The sequence below is a fragment of the Lepisosteus oculatus genome, chromosome 1 (assembly GCF_040954835.1).
Source record: "Lepisosteus oculatus isolate fLepOcu1 chromosome 1, fLepOcu1.hap2, whole genome shotgun sequence".
NCBI classification, from domain to species: domain Eukaryota; kingdom Metazoa; phylum Chordata; class Actinopteri; order Semionotiformes; family Lepisosteidae; genus Lepisosteus; species Lepisosteus oculatus.
In genome coordinates this window covers 31,608,753-31,634,571 of record NC_090696.1, presented here as the reverse complement: position 1 = coordinate 31,634,571, position 25,819 = coordinate 31,608,753, and the positions used below count along the sequence as shown (strand labels likewise).

Below are 25,819 nucleotides of genomic sequence, written 5' to 3'. Positions count from 1 at the left end.
GAAGCTAACTACGCACAGTATTGAAGCAGATACTCTAACAACTTTCAAAAAACAGTTGAATGAAAAGTCATATTACAGCCAGCAGTCGTATCACCCTGCAACTCACAACTGGCAGCCCCCTGAAGCTAAGCAGGTGTGAGCCTGGTCAGCACCTGGATGGGAGACCTCCTGGGAAAAACTAAGGTTGCTGCTGGAAGAGGTGTTAGTGGGGCCAGCAGGGGGTGCTCACCCTGCAGTCCATGTGGGTCCTAATGCCCCAGTATAGTGATGGGGACACTATACTGTAAACAGGTGCAGTCCTTTGGATGAGATGTAAAACTGAGGTCCTGACTCTCTGTGGTCATAAATAAATAAATCCCAGGGTGTTTCTTGAAAAGAGTAGGGGTGTAACCCTGGTGTCCTGGCCAAATTTCTACATTACTCTGCTCTCCACTGATATCTGATGTGTGGTGAGCGTTCTGGTGCACTATGGCTGCCGTCGCATCATCCAGGTGGGGCTGCACATTGGTGGTGGTGGTGGAGGGGTTAGGGTTAGGGTCCCCATTACCTGTAAAGCGCTTGTACCTGTAAAGTGTCCAGAAAAGCGCTATATAAGTGTAAGCTATTATTATTATTACCCAGCTACATACGACTAAAGGAGGTACAGTGACTCTCTGTAGTTGATCTCCTTTCAATGATATATTTTGTTGTATTACCAATGATTAATGTATTGTTGTATGATGTATTCAATGTATAATGATGTTGTATTTTTTTATTTAAAATATTTGTAATCAAAACATACATGCTTCAAACAACAGTTTTATGATGAACGAAGTTTAATGTCAGCAAAAACTTGTAACAATTCCAGCATCCCGCCACCAGAGGGCACCTAAACTGCTGGTGCCTACCTCATCTACTCAGCCGAGGCGTAGATCAGCCAAACTTCGTTAATCAATCCCGGTCCTCTTACATCACTATACCTCCTCTCCCCAGCCTACTTAAACCCCGCTCTCTATTCGAACTTTGCTTAGTGTTGGGTTCAGCTTTGTGAGTTCCCTCTGTGATATTCTCCCTGGATCTTCCAGATCCTTCAGTATTGGATTTTTGGCTTGACTTTTTAATGTTGATTTCTGAATTTTGTCTTATGAATTGTCTCTCTTTTAGCATTTTGACCTTATGCTGGTCACCAACTTAAGAAAACTGCTTAGAAAATTAAAAACATATCTTGATTGCATGAGTATTATTCCTCTTGAGTGAATACAATTACTGTTACAAGACTTTTTGGATAAGGTGCAATGAACAATTGATTGGGAAGTATGGATAGATCGCAACTTACAAGTCTTATCATGGAAAAAGTCAGGACTTTTACTGTTCTCGAGGACATTCATGTTCTTCTTGTTAAGCCACTTCAGTATAGGTTTGGCCTTTTGCTTTGGATCATTTTCTTCCTAAAAGATGAATTTCCATCAGATTTGTGGTATTTAGCAGACTGAAGCAGTATTAACTTAGGGATTTGCCTTTATTTAGCTCCATTAATTTTCCACTCAATCTTGATGGGCTTCCCAGTCCCTACTGGTGTGAAGAATTCCATTAACATAATGCTGCCATCACAATGCTTGACAATAGGGATGTTGACTGGATGATACCTTGCCCTGGATGTGCACCAAATGTAACATCACATTTATAGCAAAAAGTTGCAATTTGGCCTCTTATGAACAGAAAACCTTTTGCCTCCATGTCACTTATCTCCTTTCTCGGCCATTAAGCTCTGTAGCTTTTTCATGATCATCCTTAACCAGTCTGCTCCTTACCCATCCTCTTAGTTTGCAGGAGACTTTCATGATTTTTTTTAGTATTATTATAATTATACCAATACATTTCTAAAGGATTTTTTTTTACTACTTATATTTTGTTAGTAATTTTGTTAGTAATTAATAATAAATTAACCCTCGGTTTAAAATGATACATTATCTGTTTTATCTTGCATATGTTGTGTTATACTTCGCAGTAAGGATAATTTGGACAAATTGTATGGGCAGTGTTCTTGCTTTCTGTAATTCATTGAGAAGAAGTAAGGAAAATCATTCATACATTTGTTTTAGGAGACTGTCATATATCAATTCTGATCGAAAAAAAGCTGTGCATGTTATACTGTCTACGTAGCTTTCACAAAATGCACCGTGATGGAGGGTGTTCAATCTGTCAAAGCTTGCTTACATCATAAGACTTCATAGATTTACCCTTTTAGAGCTGGTGGTTATACTGTAGATGCTTTAAAGATAATTTGTTCTATCAAACATGTCATTGATAGAAAAGAATAAAACGTTTACGATTATCCATATTTATTATAAAAGATTAAACGAGTAAATGGAAATAAAACGTGACATTTTTTATTGGATATTGTAGTTGTTTTATGATACCTTAATGACATTTCCAGTTGCATCTATTTTTAGAATATATTTTACAATAATGCAGATGACAATAAATGCATATGCTATTATATTTATTTATTTACAGTCCAAAATATTTTTGAATAAATAATATTTTTCTCAAACAATATTAACTATAATATTTGGTTCTTAATAAACATCAGTCTACAGTACATACAATGTACTGTACACCAACGGTTATTCGCATTTATTTCCAAGCACAAGAATGTTTATGTTATGTAAATCTGGTAACTGGTAACTCAAGCGTTAAACCACTCTCCCAGAAATAAAGGCATTTTAAAACCTAGATTTTAGCAGTTATTTATGGTGCGTAATCTCGCCGATTCCATTTGCTGTCATTCATGTACCTTCACAGGATCTAGACTCCAATTGGTCAGCTCTACGCACGTTTGAGATCACGGGATTTCCACATGCCTGGTTCAATCATCTGGTTGGGCAAAGCGGATCTCAAAGTCCGCTAAATACATTTATGATTGGTGAAACCAACTATCCGTCAAAGACTTCTGTTTGTAAGTGGCTGTCTTGTAGTTTCCGCTTCACTGTGCCTGTGTTGGTCTTTCTCCGCCTTCTGTCCAATCTAGATTTTACCACTTCTTCAGCAGTGATTCCTGTAGGTAGTTTTTTTTTACAGTGTTTACTCTTTTTAGGTAGATATGGATGGTTTCGATTTACTTAATGCCCCTCAGACCACCGCTGGGAACGGGGTTGGAGTGGAGGAGGACCCGGCGGCTGCTTTCTTGGCCCAGCAAGAGAGCGAGATAGCGGGGATAGAGAATGACGAGGGGTTCAGCATCCTGGACAGCGGAGAGGTCCCCTCATCAATGAGCAATAACCTGACAGGTGACCTCGGCCAAGACGCAAACGGTGGGGACCTACTGTACAATGGCTCGTTTGTTTTCCTCCGAGAACCCCCTCGCTAAACAAAGTGATACGGTCTTCGGTTAAACTGCAGTTAGTACATTGCCGAGTTGGAAAATTAGCATGTGCCCTGTGATGAAAATGGTTAGTTATGAGCACACAGCTATTTTTATCGATTCTGTAAATTTAAGGTGAACCGGAAAACTGAAATTCAAGCCACTGGCGTTGGATTGTAACGCTCCGATTAACCTAAACGTTTACTTAACAATAAACCGAATAACTATTTTAATTGGCTTTTCTCATCCCGTTCTTACACTGCAAACGTTTCTTGTTGTTTATCCGCGTTATCGATTCTTGATATATTGTGTCAGTTAATACTATCAATACTACATTCTCATTCTAGGTTTGCTCAATGTGAATATACGGTACTGTTCTTACAACGTTTGGGCTCTGCTGGATGATACGAACAATACAATACAGCCATTATAGTAAATTGTAACATTAAGCTTTCATTTTGTTTAAGCCAGAGAGTAGGTACATTTTAAATGAGAATCTTGTTTTTCTTCATTAACTGTTGCAGAGTGAAAGGAACACTAATCAGCTATACATGAGCTATGCTAAAGTTACCACATATTTTACAAAATCACACAAAATACTTCGAATGTAACTAAAACACCGTTTGAGCTGCTTTTAAAAGCTTATAGATGAACATATTGGGACATTTATGTGATGAATAGTAGTTATTAGGATTCAAAAATGCGGATGTAAACCTATCATGGTGGTAAATGTTTAACGAGGACGTCTTTGAACGTCGTCGTTCTGGATGACTGTTAGTATGCAGCTTAGCTAGAGTGAGAATGGATTGTTTTACTACATAGTATCATTATTTATAAGTAGAAAAAAAGTAACCTCATGATGAATTATGTCTCCTTGGCTTCCATAGAATGACTGTAAAACATTAGAGTGACAGGAAAAAAATAAACGAAATGCCACTCGCTTTTTAGTTGTAGCTGTATCCATCCTAAGACCAACATTCTTAAACAGAGTGGAAACATTTTTGCAGACTTGTGGTTGATTCATTGTCAGACTGTAACGTGGCTGATAGCAGGCCTGCTTGTAGTGGCAGATTGCTGTATTGGCCTTTGTACCCAACACAAGGTGTGTCACCACTTCTTTTATCCTGTTATATAGGCACTTTTCTCTTACACATGCAGTTTAATTTTAGAGTGTTTTTAGACAAACTTGTACTTCAGCTTTGGAGACGTGACAGAAGCTGACGGTTGCCTGGAGGGCGTTTGATGTTAAATATGAGTTCAGGGAACAGTCTGCCATGGGCTCAGCTTCTTTGCAGGAAATGTCTGCCATAGTGGCTGTAGCCAATGCAGAGACATTCAAAATAAATGGTGTCAGTTAAATAACCCATTTAATTTGGTAAATTAATTTTTAGTTTAATTTATAAGAGCCAATCATTGTCATTATTGTTTACATTTCTATTTGTGTGGCATACAGTGTGAAAGTATTCAGGCAGTGCCTAAAACGATAGAAAAACAGTGCGAAATCGAGCTTTTTTACACTCAAGTACATTCATTTCTAAAACCTTTACAAATTAAAAACGTTCATGTCATTTGTCAGCATGGGACACTATTCATTGCTTTTTGTAGTTGGCTGCAGGTACCAGCTTGCCGTTCTAGCTGCAGTGCAGTTTGTGGTTCAGCGAGATAAGTAGGTTGTAGTGCTGACTTTATTATTTACCATTCATGTGAATAAGGCAATGCATTAAAACCACAAGAAAATACCTTTGCTTCCATTCTTTGTTATATTTTTCATGTCTCTCAATGTATATAAATAGACTTCTGTATATTGCAAAATAGCTGTATATTGTGGAGTCATGGTTTGCCTAAGAGGGGCTTAGATTAACACCTCATGCTGTTGCCTTTTGCAGCACATGGTGTGGATAAGATCAGGAATCCTTGTGTGAAGGATAGCAGCTTCTTTCTGGCTCCATCTTAAAGCAAGGTGTTGCCCGTTTTGTACAGGTAGATTAAAATAGCCTAAGTCCATTTTTGAGTATCTGTATGTACAGAGTCTTTTTTTTTTCTTGCCGTCAGTCAGTTGTGGTCATCTAGAGCAGGTACTGTATTGTCAAGCCTGGCACTTGCATTCCAGAACTGTACCTCCAATAAATTTATCACTGAATCGATTCCCTGCTGCTTAAGTAACCCCAGTGCAGAAGGCCTCTTCAATAATTATAAGATGTAGTAAAGACTTAACAATAGAATGAAAGTGTAAAGGTTGCCTACAGCTGATCTAGAGGTACAGATTGGCACTTCGTACAGATTTTAATTACATCTGTTGGAAGTAATATGTACTGTAAACATCTCTCATTTTACCCAGCATAAATTGAGACCAAATCTTTGTAGAAGTTGGACATTTGGGAAGACATTTTGAAAGACTTAACTGTACACAATAAAAAGCATATTAAAGGTTTTTAAATATGAATTTAATATTGCAAATTTGTATGTCTTTCATTTTGACAGGCCTCGTGTCATGACACTATCTTGGAGTGATAAGCTCCCGCTCTTGATGAGAAGTTAGTACAGTAGTGATGACACTTGACAAAATAATCCTTCAATTTTGAATTACCTCTAAATCATAATTTGGCTGATGTGGTGAGAAAATGGATGGATGGCTATAATTTATAAATTGAAATAAAAAAGTCTGACCCATATGAAAAGAGATACAGAAACAAATGGTAAATTATTTGTGAACATAGCCCAGAATACTTTTGTAAATATTCTTAAGAGGAATTCCTGTTTGCTTGGGAGGGTGAGTTAGACAGCCAAAGAGGATTAAGTGTAGTACTGCTCTTCTTCTTAGGCAGAATATGTTGAATTTGTTAGGTAAGGTGTCAGAGAGGGGAGAAAATCGTAGAGGATCTCTCTGGTGTCTCAACTGGTCTTTAGTTACAATTCCATGTATAACAAAAATAGATAGCTATTCAGGGAACTAGACATTGTTTATCATTACAGCATGTTTTATTAATCCTCATTGCCTTCATGTATATTTGTTCCATTAAAAGGTTTCAGGTTTCATTGAGAATGCCAAAAACCAGTTACCTCCCTTTTAGTCTTTGTGCTACCTGATCTTTAAAGTCTAAATAATTAATAATGGGTTGGCCTCCTTCTACATTTAGCAGGTGCTCAGAAATGGAAATCAGCTTCAGACTAAAATATAATGTACAGTAGCTTTATATGCTGGATGCTGTAGTGGAGATGTGTTAAGATAGTATGTTCTGAAACTGTGTCAACATTAATGATTAATGATGATATGAATTGGCTGGGTGTGTTTTTGCTTTCACAATTCAGAACACGTTAAAATTAATAGAAATTCTGTTTATGGCCTAACTTGTTATGTAAAAATTAAATGCAAATGTATTGTAGGAATCCTTTGATAGAAAAATAACTTAAAACATGTTCCATTGTTGTACAAAGTTTATAGGCAGAAGGAAGTAGAAGTCCATACAGGTTTCTCTGTTGAAAGTATCCATGTTGAATATTCTGTTATTAGGTTGTCAATTGAGTCCTTACAGAAGGTGTGCATACTGTATATTGTTTTATTAGATTTTACAAGAATGGGTGAGATACATTCAATGATTAATCTACAATGACTCTAGTTCAATGAAAAAGACATTTAAAGTTTACCATACATTAATAAAACAAGCAGTTCTTTTGTCATTCATGTAAAGGAAAGCTTTCAAGAATGAAGGAAGGGAATGCTAAAAAGTATAAACAACATTATGAATGTTTTAATATGCAATCAAAGTGAAGAATAAAGATGTGAAAGATGATTAGCCATAATGTCCAGTGAAAGAAAATAAGTGTCTGTGAGTACAGACAAAAAAACAAAGTTGGAATAGCTGAGAGATTATTTGAAAAAAGCAAAAATGTCATATAAAAATCAATTTTATTACCTCAAAAGAACAATAAAGGATAAAGGTCTCAGAGGTAGAAATTGGGAATATTTAGACAGAGGGCAGTGGCTCATGTATTAAATTAACATTTCAGTCAGGTGCTCACCAAGAGAGAAATAAACAACATTTTCAGATTAAATACTAAATTGTATGTTCAATAGTATAAGCGTACAAGAAACAGAAGCTCTTACAGGTGCTAGAAGCTCTTAAGAGAAATCGTGAGAGAAAATGTGTATGAAATAGGATGTGGCATAATAAACTGGTAATTTTTTGCATAAAATATGAGGATTATCAAATGCTATGTAAGAGGAATTCAGTTGATTTAGATCAAATTCAAAGCTGGGCAGACACTTTGCAGGTGACATTTAATGTAAACCAATGTTATATTTAGGTAGCAAAAAATGTAATTTGTAAAATAGTAAATAATGAGCTTGAAGAAGTAATGTACACTATAAAAAAGACTTGTTGACACATCATTTTCATCTTGTACAATGCTGGGAAACACTATAAAAAGGAAAACAATTTTGGGACATATAGCTAAAATTGCAGAATTTAAATCAAGTTAAAATTGTTAAATGCGCTATCTACACTATTTAGAATATTATGTACTGTTTTGGTCACCATGATGCAAAATCATATTGGTAAACTTGCAATAGGTTCAGAGAGGAATAAGCAGGTAAAATATTGGCCCAAAGGATGTCCTAGAGTGACATTTAAAAGAAATTAAAACTTTGTAGGCTTGAACATAATGTAGAAGTGTACAAGAAGACATTTTTAGAAATGCATTTAATCTGAGAACAGGAGGCCCTTTTCCAGTGGTTAGGTGGTTATAGAACAATGAAAATATAAAGTGAGTGAGTTTTGTTGTGAGTCATTATTTGTTGGTTGAGCTATCAGTCAGAAATTTTGTGATTGGTGCTTAATGTTCTTCACTTTGTTGACACTGTTTTTGCTTTGCATTGTGTTTACTGAGACTTAATAGTTGTTCTCTGAAAGGATCTGTGTAGAAGAGTGTGGCAGGTCAGCTGAAACTACTGCTGGAGCCAACCATAGGTTGAAATGTGGTGGATTTTGGTTAATTGGTGAAGGGCTGAGAGTCACATTGAGATTTTAATTTAGACTTCCTTTGTTATATAACGGAATTCATGATGATTGCCGATGACGGGTAGTACAGAGTAGTTTTGGCTTTATCTTGAGGAACTTTGTTAAAAAATTCTCCTTGCACAATATTTGTTTTACATTATGGTTTTCCATGTGATCAGGCCTCACGAGCCACCTGCTGAGAGTGAGACTAGGCACACGTTTTTCTGGTGCAAATACTCTATGGGTGTAAAGACCAGACAAACAGGTATACTCAAATATAAAGATCTGGCATCCTGATGCTATTAAGTTTGTCCTAATGTAAAATGTGCTGTTTACCAGCTATTATTCTGGCTGAATTCTCTGCAGGAGATGGCAAAGGAGGATTTCCCTGTCTCTTTCCAGAAGGCTGACAGAAATAGATAAGGCTTAAACCTGCCGTGAGGAACTGGGCAATAGACTAATCCTTGACGTAAGCAGCAACGGCCTGATCCCTTTGATAGTAGTGCCACAGTCCAGGTTTTGAGAGAGAGGTTGTGGAGGAGGGGGTGTGATGAAGTATCCTGGAAAGATGTTAGTTTCTTGTGTACTGTTTTTAAGTAATATTTGAGTTCTGTTGAAATGAGTGCTTGAACAGGGTACTTCTTTGGCTGTAGAAGCTAAAACCCATGAACCTGTCGAGTCACCAATTGTTGTATTTAGAGATCGGATCATATCATCATATTGGATACTGTGTTTTGTGTGTTATTGTAGGGGGCTTAGTAATGCACTCTACCGTGAAGGGTAAAATGCACAAATGTTGTATGTATTAAAGCATTACTTAAATGAGGAGTGGCAAGTTTACTTAAATAAAGGATAAATATTTGTTCTACCTACTTCACTGTTTCATGTAATCTAGTTTGCTTTTGTAATCATGTTCTGAAGATGAGACACAATTCAGATATTATGTGGATGTTTTTGCAGTAGTCCATAGAATACATCAAATTTCTTATTTGCCATACACATTGCACAATAAGGGCTTCTGTTTATGGCACAAAAGTCTCATTTCCCATGGCTGCAAAAGTGTATGACTTCACACTGCATATCATTCTGGATGTTTATGTAACATGATATACATTTTAACAAATGTTGGCACTTCTACATGCAACATTCTAACAAAGTACAGTATGTCAACTTAATTAAAAAATATCTGCTTTCTTTAGATGCTGTGGACGGAGCAATAAATGGGGAATTCTATCAGGTATGTTTGTTGAGCAGTCGTTAACTTCTAGGTAAGGTGAGTTCTCAAAATACAGCCCAGCTACAGCAGAAGTCTCATGTACCTGGGACATCTTAATACCTTGGTCTTCTGATTGATGAATGAGGTAGGCCACCTTGAATGTCTATGTGTTTTTCCATCTATCCATTTTCTGACCGCTTTATACAATACAGTGTTGTAAGGAGACCTGAGCTTATCCTGGTACTCAATGGGCTTGAGGCGGGGTACACCCTGGATGGGACACATGTCTATTACAGGGCACAGACACAGACAGGCACACTCTCAAAACCAATTTTCCGAGAAGCTAATTATAATACAAGTGTGCTTTTGGACTCTGGGAGGAAACTGTAACACCCCATGAAAACCCATGTGAACATGAGGAGACTATACCACGCAGATAACACTACAGAACACTCCAAGTCCAGAATTGAACCCAAGACCCTAGTGCTGTAAGGCAGCAATGGTAACTACTGTGCTGCCATGCTGCCCCTAATGCATTTTTTTACTTCTGTGCTCTGGTTGGTAAGATGGGTGATGTCAGGATGTACAAATTTTTTAGTATGCTTTGATTCCTCTATTGGATTGGATTCAATCATAGAAACAGTAGACTTAAGACTGTTGACAATTTTGACAGTTGCTTTATAGAGCCCTTCTTGAGACATTTTGTTTTACAATCTGATTTTATGCTGGAGATTTTTTTTTTATTATACAACACTGAAGCCATCCTCTCTGTCATCTTTCAGATAATGACCACTGTGCAAGGGGTTTATATGACTGAGATTCGAACTCCAGTGATGTGAACATCACTGTGTGAGAGAGGATGTCTGTGTCAAAAGGGAATATTCATTATTTCTTGTTGTAGGCTATCAGTTATACTGATACTGACTGTTTTCAATTCAGTTCAAGCTTCATTATTCCACTGAGGGAAATTTGTTTTATGGCAGGGACCAACACAAACATACAACAAAAACACACAAATATCACCAACAAAGAATACAGTACAGCAGGAGATGATGGTTATTTTGCATTGAGAGTGAGAGGAGATACAGAGGGGATGAAAGATGTCCTGAGTCCATTTCCATTACACCTGGACACACAGAAGAAGGGAGTAGTGAGAATTCACAGAGGAGGGGGTGAGCCAGACACTCCATAAAGCTCTTGACATTCTATACAAACCTCTAAGAGGGCAGTTGGGTTTGTTTTATTTGCTCCAATGATTTTGCAGCTTATCCTTGATAATTTTCCCATATTACTGATGTCCCCAAAACAACAAATGAGACACTGCATTAAAATGCTTGCAATAAATAACATTTTACCATAAATAACATTTTTACAAGTGGTGTCACAACATTTGTCTGATCTTTGTTTTTTGTCTGTGACTAGTCTCAAGTGTTTGTAGACATTGACAACCTCTACAGTATTACCATGAATTACAGTAGGTTGGAGGGGTGTTGCATCTTTTTCTGAAATCAATGACCAGTTCCTTTGTTTTTAAAATACTTTAAATCAAAACAGAACCCAACACACCTTATAGAAGATAATTTAGAATGGGCTCATAATGATTTTCTGGATCTTAATTAGGTGACCGAAGAAGTGTCATCAGCAAACTTAATGAGATGTCTTTGTGTTTACTTTTACAATAGTCGAAGAAGTCTAGAACCCATTTTATCACATTACTGTTTCATTTGAAATTCTTCATTCTTCTGTGCTGGCAAGAGTGATTATACTTTATTGAAAGTAAAGGAAACATCAACATAAGATTCTTAAAAATGTCTTTTCTCATCAAGGCGCTGATAGACCATGTTTATCGGTATGAGCATTGCATTATCCACTCTCTTCGTTTCTCTGTATCCACTTTCCCCTTTATTTCTAAACTGCAGGGTGTCAGTAAGGTTCAGTGTGCTCTTTACAATGTGTAGCTTCACTGTTCACTTCAGAATTTTCATTCGGAGAGATGGCAGAGCAACTGGCCTGTAGCTATTACTCCCACTTGGCCTGGCAGTTTTTGGGATGCGAACAGTTGATTTCTTTCATAGAGAAGGGGTGAATTTGTAAGTTTAAGGGCATCTGAAACAGCAGGCTGTTCTGCACAATATTGCAGAACTCGACTGCACATTACCTAGACCTGTATTCTCCCTTACTTTAATCTTATTTAACTACATCTGCTGTGTCAAACTAAATAAACTTATATTTCAGATAATGGTGAGTCATCACTGGTAACTGAGGTGGTTGTGGGTTGTGATTCAAAACTGGTATAAAACACATTTAAATCATTAAATGGATCAGCCAGCGATTACTTATTCATTGGCCTTACCCATGGTATACTCTGTTTTTCCCCTGTACTGACCCTTAGCTTTCCTGATCTCTTGACCTCATTCCACACTACCCTTCTCAACTCTGTGTCCCCTTGGGGAAAAAAAAGCTTTTGGTAGGAATAATTGAGTCTGCATAGAACAGTACTTAATCTGACACTAGTTCAACAAGTTCATGAATGTTTGTCCCAGTTGAACCACTATCCAGGGCTATAGAAGGTCTTGAGGACACAGATCATTTCCCTTCCAAAACTTTTGTAAGAGAGGAAGTTTGGTATTGTGCTAGAGATAAACCTGCAAAATTTGAAGAAGTTGGATTTTTGGATCAAAATCTCAAAATCCTTTATCCTGGGAATAGACAGGTGTTTGTGTGTGGCGTGGGTGGGAAGGATGTCAGCCCTTGTAAATGAGACAAAACAGTGATTCTGCAGCCCTGCTGCTATTTGTGCTGTTCTCACTGCCAGACATCTCACATCTATCTCACAGCTTTCTCAGTTTCTTCTGATCAGTCTGTATTATTTTTAGTAGTTTTAAAGCCAATCAGGGGCACCACGGTGGTGGAGTGGTTAGCATGGTTGAATTCTAGACCTGGGGTGCTATCTGCTTGGCGTTTCTATGCTCTCCCTGTGTTTGTGTGGGTTTCCCCTGGGTGCCCTGGTTTCTTCCCACAGTACCAAAATATACTGGTTGGTTTCTGGGAAAAGGTCCTAGGTGTGAGAGTGTCTATGTCTGTGTGTCTGCCCTCTTATGGATTGGTTTCTTATCCAGGGTGTGACCTGCTGGGTGCCCATTGTTTGCCAGGATAGGCCTTGGCTCTCCTGCGACCCTGAATTGGAAGAATTGGTGGGAAAAGTGATGTTTGGAAAGCAGTTGTGCTTTCATTACTGTTTGACCTAAAACATTAAGTTTCAGAATTTCTTTTAATACTCCTGTATTTGTAGTTCAAATTGTTTAATGTTCTAATGTGGCCAGTTGGTAAATCATCTTTATATATGACTAGTAGTAGCACATTTTTACACAATAAATTATAAGAATGTTTAGTAAGAAATTAATCAAACTATTTAAGTTTTGAGTGCTGAAATTGGGATGATGTAATTAGTGGAGTAGCCGAGAGATCTGTAATAAGACCACTAATCATCTTAATTTATATAAATTCTAACAATTCTAGTATATTTAGGCACCTAGTGAAGCTTATCAATAATACCACAAGAAGGACTGAGAAAGTTTGACTGGACAAACACCTGATAAAACAAACCCATCAAGAAAGAATTAAAAGGCAAATCATGTTGGAAAACAGAGTTAATGTAACACAAGGGATGCGATATTAAAATTGTACCATTTACTAGCAAGGCCTCATTTATAATATGTAAAATTGTGGTCACCAAAATATAAGAATGACACTGCTTCTTTGTAATCCTCTCTGAGGTGAGCAACAAGATAACCTCCTGGATCCAAATGAATGTCCTACACTGACATACTATTTAGTTAGAAAAGAGAATACAATAAGACTACAATAGTACCCGTTTCAAATATTCAGAATCCTCAAAGGCATTGACAAAGTTAAGCCAGTGTTTTCAGTCAATAGTGAATTGGAAATTGGAGGGCAAGTGGAAATACTTTACAAAAGGATTGTATAAACCTGGTTGCCTACCCATTTTGTTTGTTTTTTTCAATCCATGTAGATAAGGTTATGCCATAGGTAAAGATGGTTACAAACACCATGGTTTCTTGTTTTCACCCTCTGTATTCATTCAGATATGGGAATTGTTTGTTACTTCATTTGACACAATGCAGAACTACTGAGTAACAGCTCCAACCACAAGTATGGACTTTTACTTTTCGGTTCTTGTAAATTTACAAGCCATTAATTATTAAAGGAGAATTTGTTTTCAATCAGGTCATCCTTGTGTATATTTAGAGGATGCATGAAGAAGATAACATTTGTTAAATTATTGATTTATAAACTTTTATATTGCTCACAGGATTTTGCTTTGAAGTCTCCACAGTTATAATGGAACTACTTGTTTGAAATCGGTGCCTACAGCTACTGGCAGGGCAGCTCTGTGTGTGCTGGTGATGATGTGTTCTGGCCTCCTCAGTCACTAAATTTGAACCCATTCTGTCTTGTGCGGACATAAACAAAACTTTTAAAAAAATGCAGAAACACAAGACATCTGCAGTGTTGGCAATTTAATTTTTCTTCTCCATTGGTTATAAACTCAGTAGCTGCTTAAAGATGTTTGGATAGTAGCTGCTGAAAGAGGCAGTTGCTATCTTGTAAAGGTAGTAGGTGTTCAACACAGCCAGGTAGTTTACAATGATAATTTTTAGATATCATTAAGACATCATTTTTTAAGTAACTGATTTAACAGAAAAAATGGTAGAGGGTGACATCATAATGAAGAGGAGTACTGCAATCTCTTTTTCTGTACTTTACAATGCAGATAATCAAACTTTGTAACTATTGTTATTAGCAAAGGATTCATTGTAGGTTGTTTTTCAGGGTTATCAGCAGGGGAGGCCAACTCTTTGTTTCTAAGAGAAACTGCCTGATGTTGCTATGTCATTATTTGTGTTCTGACAGAATGCATAATCATCAGAATTCTGTCCCATTAACTATACTGCCATGTGCGACTTCTATTGTTATTGTTACCCCAAAGCTTGTCGGTATATCAGCATGCCATATATACTCTGGGCATACTAAAGTTGTTATGGTATTTCCAATTTTTAGTTGTATATATAATTATATGGTGGGGAGCATGTGTAGGCTGCAAAGGAACAAGTAATAGGTTTATTCCATTCTTCTTTTTTTCAGCATGAATAAACCTATTACTTGTTCCTATATAATTATATTGCAACAAAGGCATTAAAGGTCACTTTTGTCCCCAAGCTGAGTAAAGGTGTTCAGTGGATTGGGGTGGTAGACCTGTGTAGAAATACTGGATTTTTCTTGTTGGCAATTTGTCTTCACATGTTCACAAAAGAGGAGAGTTCGGGATTCTGTTGCTGTCATTTCTGAGGTTATCTTGCTGTAGCTGTGTGTTTTGTCTCGCAGGCTAATTGTTGTTTTCCCTGGTGCAGGAGAGCAACGGTCCCTCAGACGCATATGCAGCCATATCTCAGGTAGACCGTCTGCAGTCGGAGCCTGAGAGTCTTCGCAAATGGAGAGAGGAGCAACTGGAGCGCCTGGAGGTTCTTGGTGAGTGATGGTAGTGTTGGTTCAAATATTGTGTGCTCCCCTTCAAATATGCAACATAATTAACACCCATTGGATATTTTTTCCTATTAATCTAATTGTGAGTGAGTTCTCTATATAAAAGCTAATGCACATACCTCAGCAGCTATGCCAAAATCCACCATTTTAACCCTCTTGATCCAAGACCACATTAGCTATAAGTATACTTCTTTTTCCCCTTTTTCTTATTTTAATTGTTTTTTTTTTGTTTTGTCCTTTCTAGAATTAGAAATATTGTTAATTTCAGTTTGTACCATTTATTGTCTTTAATTTATTCTGTCTTTTATGCTTCACAAAATCATACTGAGTCACTAGGGGTGTCTGATAATGTGACTTGAATACTGTAGTGACAAGGCAGGCTCCACACACAACCAGTACACCAGTATAGAAGTGGAAGTTTTTAACCTGTAGAGTATGTAGCTACTGCATTGTTTACCCTGCAGGCCATTTTCTAATTTCTACAAGACAGCTCTGACAAAAGTAAATCACCTTTCACAGTAAAACGTTACTTAGCTGCCATCTATGCATGACATTCCAAGTCACCCTTATCCTACACAGGTGTTGAGAGAAGTTTTTGATCTAGAAATTAAAGAATCTGGTTTATTGGCAAAATATACTTTACTATACTATATTCTATGACCAATATGCATCTGTTTGTTTTTTGGAACAGTTTTAAGACAAAATCTGTTACAAAAGTCAGGTATCTGCACCCCAGATCAGACTGCTGTGGGCTACATGAAGTGAACAGCATTACTGTTGGGAACGTTTTACTAAGTTAACTCGAAGCATGTGGAAGTTCGGATTTGACATGCATGTCATGTCATACAATTGGAAGTCCAAGTATTATAATTCACAGAAGGAGAAATCTCATTATCAGCTACCACAGTAGTGCTTATGATTGGAAATTTGGATTGGTGTATAATAATTGCAGACAAGTAACTTTTGATTTCTTGTTTTTTTTTTTCACATTTCTTGGTGGTGGGAGGTTCACAGGAGAAAGAATAGCAATAGGTTTTGTGACAGTGAGTCATTTTCTCACTTTTTAAGAGAGAGAATTGGATTGTGACAGAACAGGGGGCCAGCCAACAAGCAGTAAGCGTGTATATGTATTGTAGATGTGTTGCTGCAGCAGCGTTGGGGGTGGTGGGTGATAAACAGGATTTTTTTAAACTTTGAAAAAGTACCGTAAAAAGTAGCTTAGGATTTGGATGTTTGCCATTGGCATCATTAGTATTTTTGTACTCTTTAACTATAACCAAGTTTGCTTTCCAAATAAAAAAATATATATTTTCATTGTTCTTAAACAAAAGGGAGCAAACATTTCGAGATCTGATTCAACACTTGTTTTTTGTGTTGCATTCCTATGTACAGTACAGCCTTAAATCAGGTAATTTATAATGTACAGTTTTTTATCTATCTTTGGACATTGTCTTGTTACAGTTTGCTGACATCCTATTGCAAGTTAGAGTTCAGATGCAAGTAGTGAAGGTGTGAGAAATACATTTATAAACCATGTTCTGGAGGATATAAAAAGTATGGAAAAAAACAATGGCTTATCACTAAAGCTTCTGTCATTAAAGATGGTTTTAAAAATCTCAGGTGTAAAGTATATTGCCAATAATATTTAGCTGCCTGCCTGACCTAACATACTGATTTTATTTGTAAATGACAATGAGTGTACTGCATTTATCTGTCTGGTGTGAGTTTTGCAGCACATGCAATCTGTTGTCCAAATGCATCATGCTTCATTTCAAATAACCTCCACTCTACCTGAGATATTGTAATTGCTTTTTTTTATATATATATATAAAGCATTTTATATAAAACCATTTGCTTATTTACAACCTTAAGCTGTGGATAACTGTATTGTATTTTATTCTCTGGGATACTTAGAAATGAGATGGTGAATTTAAAACTCCATCTAAAAACAGACAGTAATTTGTGAATTCAGCTTGATGCCTTTCCTAAATTAAGTTCTGTTGTGTAGTTAAACTATGACAGTGACTTTCTTTCTAATATAAAATCTAATTACAAAAAATCCAAAACACAGATCAGCCTTTAATGTGGTCCTAATGATGGCAGAAATTATTCACATCTGCTGAGTAGCGCACACTTACCCTTACTCCTACTTGAGCCTGCTATTGATTTTAAAATTCTGTTGCTATTTTAAATGGAAAATAAAAAATATTTTTTCTTTGAACTTTAATTCGATTACTTTGACCTTTGTGTGCTAGCCAACTTTGTAATCATGTGGGAATAATGGTCAAAGTTTGCATGTTTTTAGAAAAAGTTCCAACAGTTTTAAAAACATGAATATTTAAATTCTATTCACTTTCTCGTTATTATTTCTCTGTTGTGAAGTTAAACACCAGAAGATAATTTAGGAAGGGAAGGATAGATGATAACTAATAGTTTACAGGAATTTATAGTTGGTGTATTCTAAAAATTAATTTTGTTAAAATTGGGAAAATGATTTCTGGAAAATATGGAAACAGAGTCTCCTCTCCTGAGTGTTTTTGAGTGTGGCACTCCTTTGTGCAATTTTTTTAATGTCAGTACACAGACAATTCAAATATACTTGGAGGGTTATAGAATTGTTTCCTTTCCATATGCAGTTCATATGTAAGTGTTATCATGAATTTGGCATGTTGATGTGAGTTCAGCCTCTCCTCCCCTTCACAGATGCAAATTCCCGTAAGCAGGAGACAGAGTGGAAAGAGAAGGCAAAGGTGGAGCTGGAAGAGTGGTATACGAGACAGGATGAGCAGCTGGAGAAAACAAAAGTCAACAACAGGTAACATGTTGCATTCTGTTTCTGAGTATCCAAGAGTGAACAGTGTCACAGGGAACAGTATATCACTGATCATTCCACACTTTTATATATTTGAATACAAAAATATTTTCTACGTAAGAGACTTGCTTTATTGAACTTAGGATAGTTTTTGTAGTTGTTGACAACACTGATAAATCATATAGTGTGTATTTCAGTTTACAGAAGGTGTTGGCATGAGTAAGTAGGCTACAAAGTTTAAAAGAAAACCTGCTTGTTTTGGAAGAATACATGACACTGGAAGAATATGAGAGGTGAGGTTAACTTAACACTATATGAATGTGAGCTCTGCTGCTTGTAATAGACATTCGTTCTCCCATGTTGTGTAGATTTTATCAGTCTTGTTAATCAGTGACATTTCAGTACATTCCTTGCATAGAGTTCATATTAGGGAGCCATGATGAATAGGTTTACTTTCATTCTCCTGAAGAGCTCAGCTGAGTACAGCTTACACACATTTTATGATAAGAGAAACCTATTAGTATTGCATTTTCAGTTTGAGTTGTATTTTTTTGCCTATATGATTATATTCTGTTTGACATCCTTCTCTGTATGCATTTATTTGTTAGACATTTTCAAGAGTTTCTTTTTCTGTGGTATCTACTAGTGAAAACATCTTTGGCTACATTTTCCCTCTTTTTGCAACAACTTTGCAACAGGATTGCAATGCCTTTCAATTTTGGTTGAGAACTCGGATACTGTACTGAGGCTAAATTCCATACTGTACAGTATGTGTTTAACTTACATTTAGCTCCTTTTGATCTTTATATTTCCTTGAATGATGTCAGAATTTTCCAGATTTCATACACATGTTTTTATTCTCCTTTTTACTGCCTTCTCTTTTCTCTCCTGCTTGCTGCTTTCCTCTCGGACTTCTTACTGTCTAGGGTGCTGGATGAAGCTTTCTACAAACAACCCTTCGCTGACCTGATTGGTTATGTGTATGTTGCTAAAACTAACATATTATCCTTTCTTTCACTAGACTCTCCATGTTTCCTTTCTTTTCTTTATCTTCTTTTAATATAACACTGATTATAGATTTGTGAGAGGGTGGTGAGTACTTTAAAGCCTAGTGAGCAACGTCTATACAGTAGTAATGTCACAAAATTAGTTTTCCCTTTGCATTTTTTCACATGCAGTCAGACAGATCAGAAATTCCAGGTTTAAAAGTGGAAAAATTATGTTCTAATGAGATTCCATAACATCTGATTGAGAGATCAAAGTGGAATGTAGAAATACTTGCTTAAGGTAAATCATTTATTAATTTGATTAAGGGATTTTACAGTATTAAATTGGACAGTAAGATCATTGTCCAAAATATCATTGCTAGTATACCAAGCTCTTAGTACTTTGCTGGGGGGGGAGGGAGCTTTGCGCAAAGGAGTTGGTAAATGAGTAGCAATAAGTAAATATTTCAAAAATATACCATTGAATGTGAAATACAACTTTTTCAAATACTTTGACTTCCAGGTTGTGATGTTTTATTTTGCATTGTATTTTCCCATTCTAATTTTAAATATGTATTTTATTTCAAGTACATTATTTGAAATGTCTACGTGTTGTAAAAAAAAACAACTTTAATTTTGTTTATCATATTTCTCTTTTTTTTTGCTAAAATGTTTACTATAAATGTATCATTTTATAACGGAAAAACTGTACCTACACATCGTAATGAATATCTGCAATGAGTAAAACGCAGCCTGCAGCTGCTGAGTAATTCTCTTGGGTACTGAAATGTAGCAGTGAGCTGCATGCCCACGATCAAGTGTTGACCTTACTCGTATGTGTTTGTGCAGCAGTGCTCTACCTCAATTGTTTTTAAATATGAACCTTAGAAGAACTAATATAAAATTTAAAGCAACTGTGTATCCTGGATTAAATTAATAATGTTAATCGGGTTAAAAAAGAACTAATAAGTATTTCATGTTAAAATATGAAGTTTAAATCAATCTTACAGAGGAGAGTTTTGCAGTGATGTTTGTCATAGGGACTGTCATTCATGGGGTTTGCCCATTTTCTAAAACTTTATAAGTTCTTCTTAAGTATATTTTATGAACAAGATAAACTCTGGAAATATAATACAAACAACTATACAGGAAAAAGCACTTCTCTAATTTTTGTCAGTTTGTGTCCCACCACTTTCCCCAGGTCTGCCTTTCTTCTCCCAGGTTCTTATGACTGCTTTATCCTCATGGGCAGGCTGTCGGCCTTTATCCAAGTGGGACGACTTTTCCTAGGAGATATGTCTCATGCAATTTAAGAAAGAGCAGTAGTGCATGCCTGCTTTTTTAAAATGCCAAAAGCCACATTCAAGCATATCCCACGCTGCAATAGTGTTACTGCGTACGTAAGGATAATCAAATATTTTAGTACCTGCTGTATTTGTTTTTGGTTTTCAAGATATGTTTTTGTTGTTTTCTAGGGAGTGTAAATTTACAATGTTAATTCACTTCGGTCTAGTGAGTATATACTGTACACCAAATACACTAAATAGCATTTCTCTTTTTCACAAAGCCCCTAAATTCCAGTTCACTTGACTTTGGATATACAGTTGCTTCAAATGTTACATAATGTTACATAAGAAAGCACAAGAGCTTATGCGTGTTGTACAGAAGGAACTAGTTTGCTGTAGATAAGATTTTTTTTTCTGCGTGACTTGCTTATTATTTTTGCAGCCCTCCTGTCTGCTCTATTGCATTTGAATAATTATAAGATCAGTTTTCAAATCACATGCCTTGTTAGACTACTTAAAAAAACTATTAAAAATCTCCTTAAATTTACAATAGGCTTTATACTAAAACAAATCAGGGCTAACAAAATGCCTAGGGGCAGATTGTGAAGGCTGCAAGCTAAGCTCATTAGAACACTCCAAAGATGACAGTTTGGAAGTGCATGCTTTGCTTATGTCATCTGCATAAAGCTCATTTTATTTCATTCCTCTATATCTGACTTATGATCTGTTTCTCCCTGTTCTTTTTCTATGCACCTTTAAGCACACACATTAACCATCCTTGCTACCGCCTAGACCAGTTAAGTAAATAAAAGCATTGTTAATGCTGTATTAACTGATTGCTGCTTTTTTCTACTGCTTACATTTTAAGCTAAAGACCCGTTTGTGATTAAAGTGGTGGTGCAGTAGTTCACTTCATCTTGTGCATACCTGTAGTACGATGTGACAAGTGAAACTTCACCAGCTTCTCATTTCCATTTGCTGTTTGTGTATTGTGTAATAGTGCAAGGGAGTTTTAAAGCTTCAACTGCAAGAAGTGTGTCAGTGGGATGTGATCTGGTTTCATTCAGAACTGAACTCTTTTTCAAGGAATCAAGATTTTCAAACAAAAAGATTCTCATACTGTGTTATTTCTTATATGAACCACGCCCATATCCCAATGTTTTGTGAAAGTCATGGGTCAATGCTAGTTATAAGTGAATTCCTGTATCCAGGACACAGTACATGTTCAGGACCTTGTACTATATTCCTACTGTAAGTTATAATGACAGTTTGGCAACAATTGTAAGTACTCTACACAGATTAGGCTATACTGTATATGAGACCCACTGTATGTGTAAAACGCAGTATAGGGAATCTTCTTGGGATATGAAGAGGCTGAATTAAATGTTTAATAAGTAGTAAAGATATATTTACAGATAGATTTAGCAGTACATTAGGACAGTCATCATTTTCACAGCATTCAGTAGAGGCTACTTTCTTTTAGAAATTTAGAATTGCCAGTTTTATATCACCCACCCAATATGGAACTGGTACTTCTACCTTTACAGTTTGTCTCACAGAGTGGATGCCTGTGTCCACATGGGGAAGAATGAGCAAGTGTTGACAGGGCCTTCTGAACTGGATTGAGCCATCCATCGTTTGACATGTTATAAGTTCTGAAACACTTACCGAGTTTCAGCATCAACTGGAGGATAGGTGTGCCTCTTTGACATCGCTGCAATGCAGCTACTGCCTGAGATGTTGCAGGGGCTTCAGTGAGAGCAAGAAAAGAGAGCCCTGCCTACCCACACCAAGATCACTGAGTCAGTTGTGTGGGGACTCATCTAGTGACATGACACAGGCACACTTTTTATTGCAGTTGGAGTGAGTGCCTTTGCTTGTGAAGCCTCACACACCTTTCAGGTTAATTTTATGCAGAAAAAAGACATTTAAAATAAGTTACAGAAGTGATTTTCCATCCTTATATTCTAATAATTGTGCTCATTTTAAATTAATGGCAAATCCTAAGTTTACAGTGTTAATAAGAATATTGCCATTTGTAATTCTCACGACAGGCTAGTTAAAACAATCTTGCTAACCAGTGTTTTAGTAATAAACTCCAGGGCTAAAAGTCCATCAGGGCTATCCCTAGAGCAGTTGACGTACTAACATATTGACTACTGCCAACATAATCTAAAAATTAGAAAATGTTACAGGCATTTGCTGTTTTTAAATGTTTTTTCTTAAACAAAACCTTGTGAGCCACCTGATTTTGAAAAGTATGAAAATCATTTTTGTTTAAAATCTTGTTCACTTACAACTATTTGCTTGAGTAGACTGGATTCATGGTCTGAGGTTTTTCTTAAGTGTAACGAACACTCAAATGCAGCTCATATTCCAATGATTTGAAAACCATGAATGCATTAAGATCTGAAAATAAAATCTTCAGAAGTGCTTTGCCCCTAAAGCTATTCTTTAAAATTCTTGCCTTCCTATCATTGCAGCCAGCATGGCGAGCTTGGCTAGTAAGATTTTAAGGCTAAATTTCCATAGGGTGATGCCTTTCTTGGGGAAAATAAAATGTGAACAGAGTATTTAAGCTGATCATCTGTTCAGTGTATAAAAAGCAAGTAAAGTGTTTACAACTCATTATTTGTGAGGTGAATTATTTTTTTTATCTGTCTTCTCCTTTCTTAAGCTTAGAAATATTGCTGGGAGGGTAGCATCTAAACCCTGCTTGTTCTAAGAAGAAAAAATTGATAATTAAATGCGAGTCAGAATAGGGCATGGTCACACTTAGTCATGACAGTGTTTTATGGAAAGAGGTATGTTATTGGGAGTTGTGCTTGTTGTAAGATAGTTTAGTTTATTTTAATCAGAATTCAAACCTAATGTCAGAAAATATGTTTAACTTCCTTGTTCATTATTTATTTGTGGGTGGGGGCATGCTGTATCAGATTGTACTGAATAGGCATCTGTTATTTGTGTGAGCGTAGTTGGATTGTTTTATTTGTTGAGAACAAAGACTAAAAATCGTACATTTCCCCTTCAGCAAACTATAGAAGCAGAGAAGCCTTGTAGTTTCAGAAATGCTTTTGGTTTTCTTTTTGCTTGGGATAACTACTGCTGTCTTAAAAAGCACAAAATCTGTAATGTTTTTGGCCATTCTAATATTTCTTTTTGTTTTTTCCATATTGCAAGTGCTACAATATATTGTCATATCTTGTCTTCAGTCTTAGAGTGTATCTGCTTAAGCCTATTTTTTCATTAGATGTATTTTTTTAGAAATAGGACAATTATTTACATAAGCATTTATTGTAATGATTAAAGGCTGTGTAAGGAGCATTTTTGGATCTTGTGAACAGTCATACATTAATTGAATTATCCTGAAATTATTCTACAGGTACTTTGTCTTCTGAGAAAAGAAAGCTACAGGTTACAGTTATAGAATAAGCATACTATAATCCTAGAACCTTCTCCGGAATGCTGTAATATCATGCTATTGATGTTAAATCACAGGTAACTCAGTGGAGGTCAAGGCAGTATATGAGGGTTTTCTGTAAGTAATAAATGACACTGCTAGTGTAATTGCTTTATAGTTAAGTCATTGTTATCCTCTATTTAAAAGGTGATAGCATCCTTTATGGGAATGAAAACCCACTTATGCAAGATCATCATAATCTGTATTCCACCTGGCATTGTCCACTGTCCTTTTGTGTGTTCTAAAACTGAAGACAAATTGGTTAAAAAACAAATAAAAAAAACGGATGTTTGGATTAATTGGATGACTTTAACCAGGTAATGCATGTATATTTCAAACTCAAGGTTTGCAGGAGGGGAAAAGCCTAGATTTATCCACTGAGATTCTTAATTCCTTGCAACTGACTGTAGCTGTCTAATTCCAGAGCGACCGAAGAGGCCCTTGTATCGGATATGGATGAAAACAACCCAGGCACCGACTGGGAGCGTGTGGCTCGACTCTGTGACTTCAACCCCAAGTCCAGCAAGCAGTCCAAAGATGTCTCTCGCATGCGGTCTGTTCTCATCTCCCTAAAGCAATCACCACTGGTGCACTGATGTCGCTAAGCACAACCAACACTAGCACCACCACTACAACTGTTAGTATAGCAATAGTTTAAGTTCTGAACTCAGAGAAACTGGCTACAGTAAATTAATGAATCCCCTTTCAATTATGTATAAAAAATCATTTTATCTTATATTTTATCATTCTTTTTTGAGGACCAAACTTAATTGTGTGCTCTGTCATTAGAGTTGATTTGTGTTTTGTGATTTTAGAATCTATGCATTTCCCTTTGAATAAAGTAAATGTATTGAAATGAGTGTGTTCTTGTGTGCTTGTGCACATATAATCAGGACTTGTGATGTAACTCCATTGTTGCTTTGTCTTGTTTTTGATTTAACTATGAACTAGTATTAAAAGTGTGTGGAACCCTGCTTGGTGTGATTATATTGTAAATCTTTAATGCATTTGAATTCCTAGATTTGCTTAAATAGAACAAGTACAGAACAAGTAAAAAAAGGTTTTTATTGCAAATGGTTTAAATGTTGGGATGGATGATTGCTTCACAACAGTGCAATCAAGGAATCACATTCCTTTACCGTGTTACAGCCTGGATTAAAATAACTTTAACCCAGCCTCTGATTGCAAATTCCAAATGTATCCCTGGCTGGTGGATTTCTATATGCAACAGCACAATGGAAAGCTACTCTTACTTAATTCTGGAGTGAGTGAAAGGCAGGTACTGTACATCTGTCTTTTTTTTTTAATTCGACTACTGTTCTTTAAATATTGTGGTAGCAGTGCTATCTTCTGGTGGGGAAATAATGCAGAAATATTTTTTTTGCTCTCCTCATTAAAGTGGGGGTGGTTTATTGCACAGGTTGTGTTCAGTTTCACAGGGCTGTCAAGGACTATTAACCTTCCAGGAAACGGTACTTGTACTTTACTGCCTTGAGTGCTTCTCAAAATGATAACAGCTGGTCCCCCGAGTCTGATAGTGAGCCTGTGAATTATTTGCAATAGAACATTAGCATACAAGATGGAGACTATGGAATTGTACTGACTGCAAAAAAACAAATGAATAATGCCTTTGACCTCAAAGTGTTTCTTCTAATTAAGTGATGCAAAAAGTAGTGTGATATTATTCAGCATAACATAGGTGATATACAATTCATCATTGTGCATTGTCCACATTCTGATATTTAGGTTAGTGAATGCTGTAATCATATTAAATAATCAGTGTATTGATTAGTTCTCCTTTAGCGTGATAATTAACCTTAAGTCAATTTCATTTTTTAAAATTCAGAAAAGTAGTAAACCCCCAACTTGTATCAATAATGTAATTTCTTATAGCTCCATAAAATAAGTTTAATATCCTTCCCAGTAATTCCAAAAAGTAAAAAATACTACATCCTAATGCATGTGATTTTATTGTTGTGTCCCTATATCAGAAAAAGAGAGTTTGACTGCAAAAGCAGGTAGAAATGTATAAAAACAGATATTAAAAATCTATCTATAAGACTAACAGGGTTGGAAACCCCTGTTGAAAAAGCAGTTTAGAGTTAAATTTACACAACCAATTTGAACAACAAATACAAAGACTGTCAAAGAGCA

The 25,819-nt window shown here is 36.2% G+C and overlaps 1 protein-coding gene across 3 annotated transcripts; it reads left to right on the top strand.

Annotated features, from left to right (window-relative positions):
• The first annotated feature begins 2,948 nt into the window (after window positions 1-2,948).
• clta (clathrin, light chain A) lies at window positions 2,949-24,639 on the top strand. Of its 3 annotated transcripts, XM_015345105.2 has the most exons (7): window positions 2,949-3,293; window positions 9,540-9,577; window positions 14,989-15,106; window positions 17,825-17,936; window positions 18,860-18,913; window positions 20,966-21,001; window positions 24,090-24,639. In XM_015345105.2, the coding sequence occupies exons 1-7, from the start codon at window positions 3,083-3,085 to the stop codon at window positions 24,259-24,261; spliced, it is 741 nt and encodes a 246-aa protein (XP_015200591.1). In that variant the 5' UTR covers window positions 2,949-3,082; the 3' UTR covers window positions 24,262-24,639. The 3 variants fall into 3 exon arrangements, with proteins under 3 accessions (XP_015200591.1, XP_015200592.1, XP_015200593.1); XM_015345106.2 differs by lacking the exon at window positions 20,966-21,001; XM_015345107.2 differs by lacking the exons at window positions 18,860-18,913; window positions 20,966-21,001 and having other exon boundaries at window positions 2,950-3,293.
• The last annotated feature ends 1,180 nt before the right edge of the window (window positions 24,640-25,819 follow it).

Coding starts and splice junctions, on each gene's coding strand:
- clta (XM_015345105.2), top strand. CDS start 3,083: ATGGATGGTTTCGATTTACTTAATGCCCCTCAGACCACCGCTGGGAAC. Junction 3,294..9,539: donor CCTCGGCCAAGACGCAAACG/GTGGGGACCTAC, acceptor TGCTTTCTTTAG/ATGCTGTGGACGGAGCAATA. Junction 9,578..14,988: donor TAAATGGGGAATTCTATCAG/GTATGTTTGTTG, acceptor TCCCTGGTGCAG/GAGAGCAACGGTCCCTCAGA.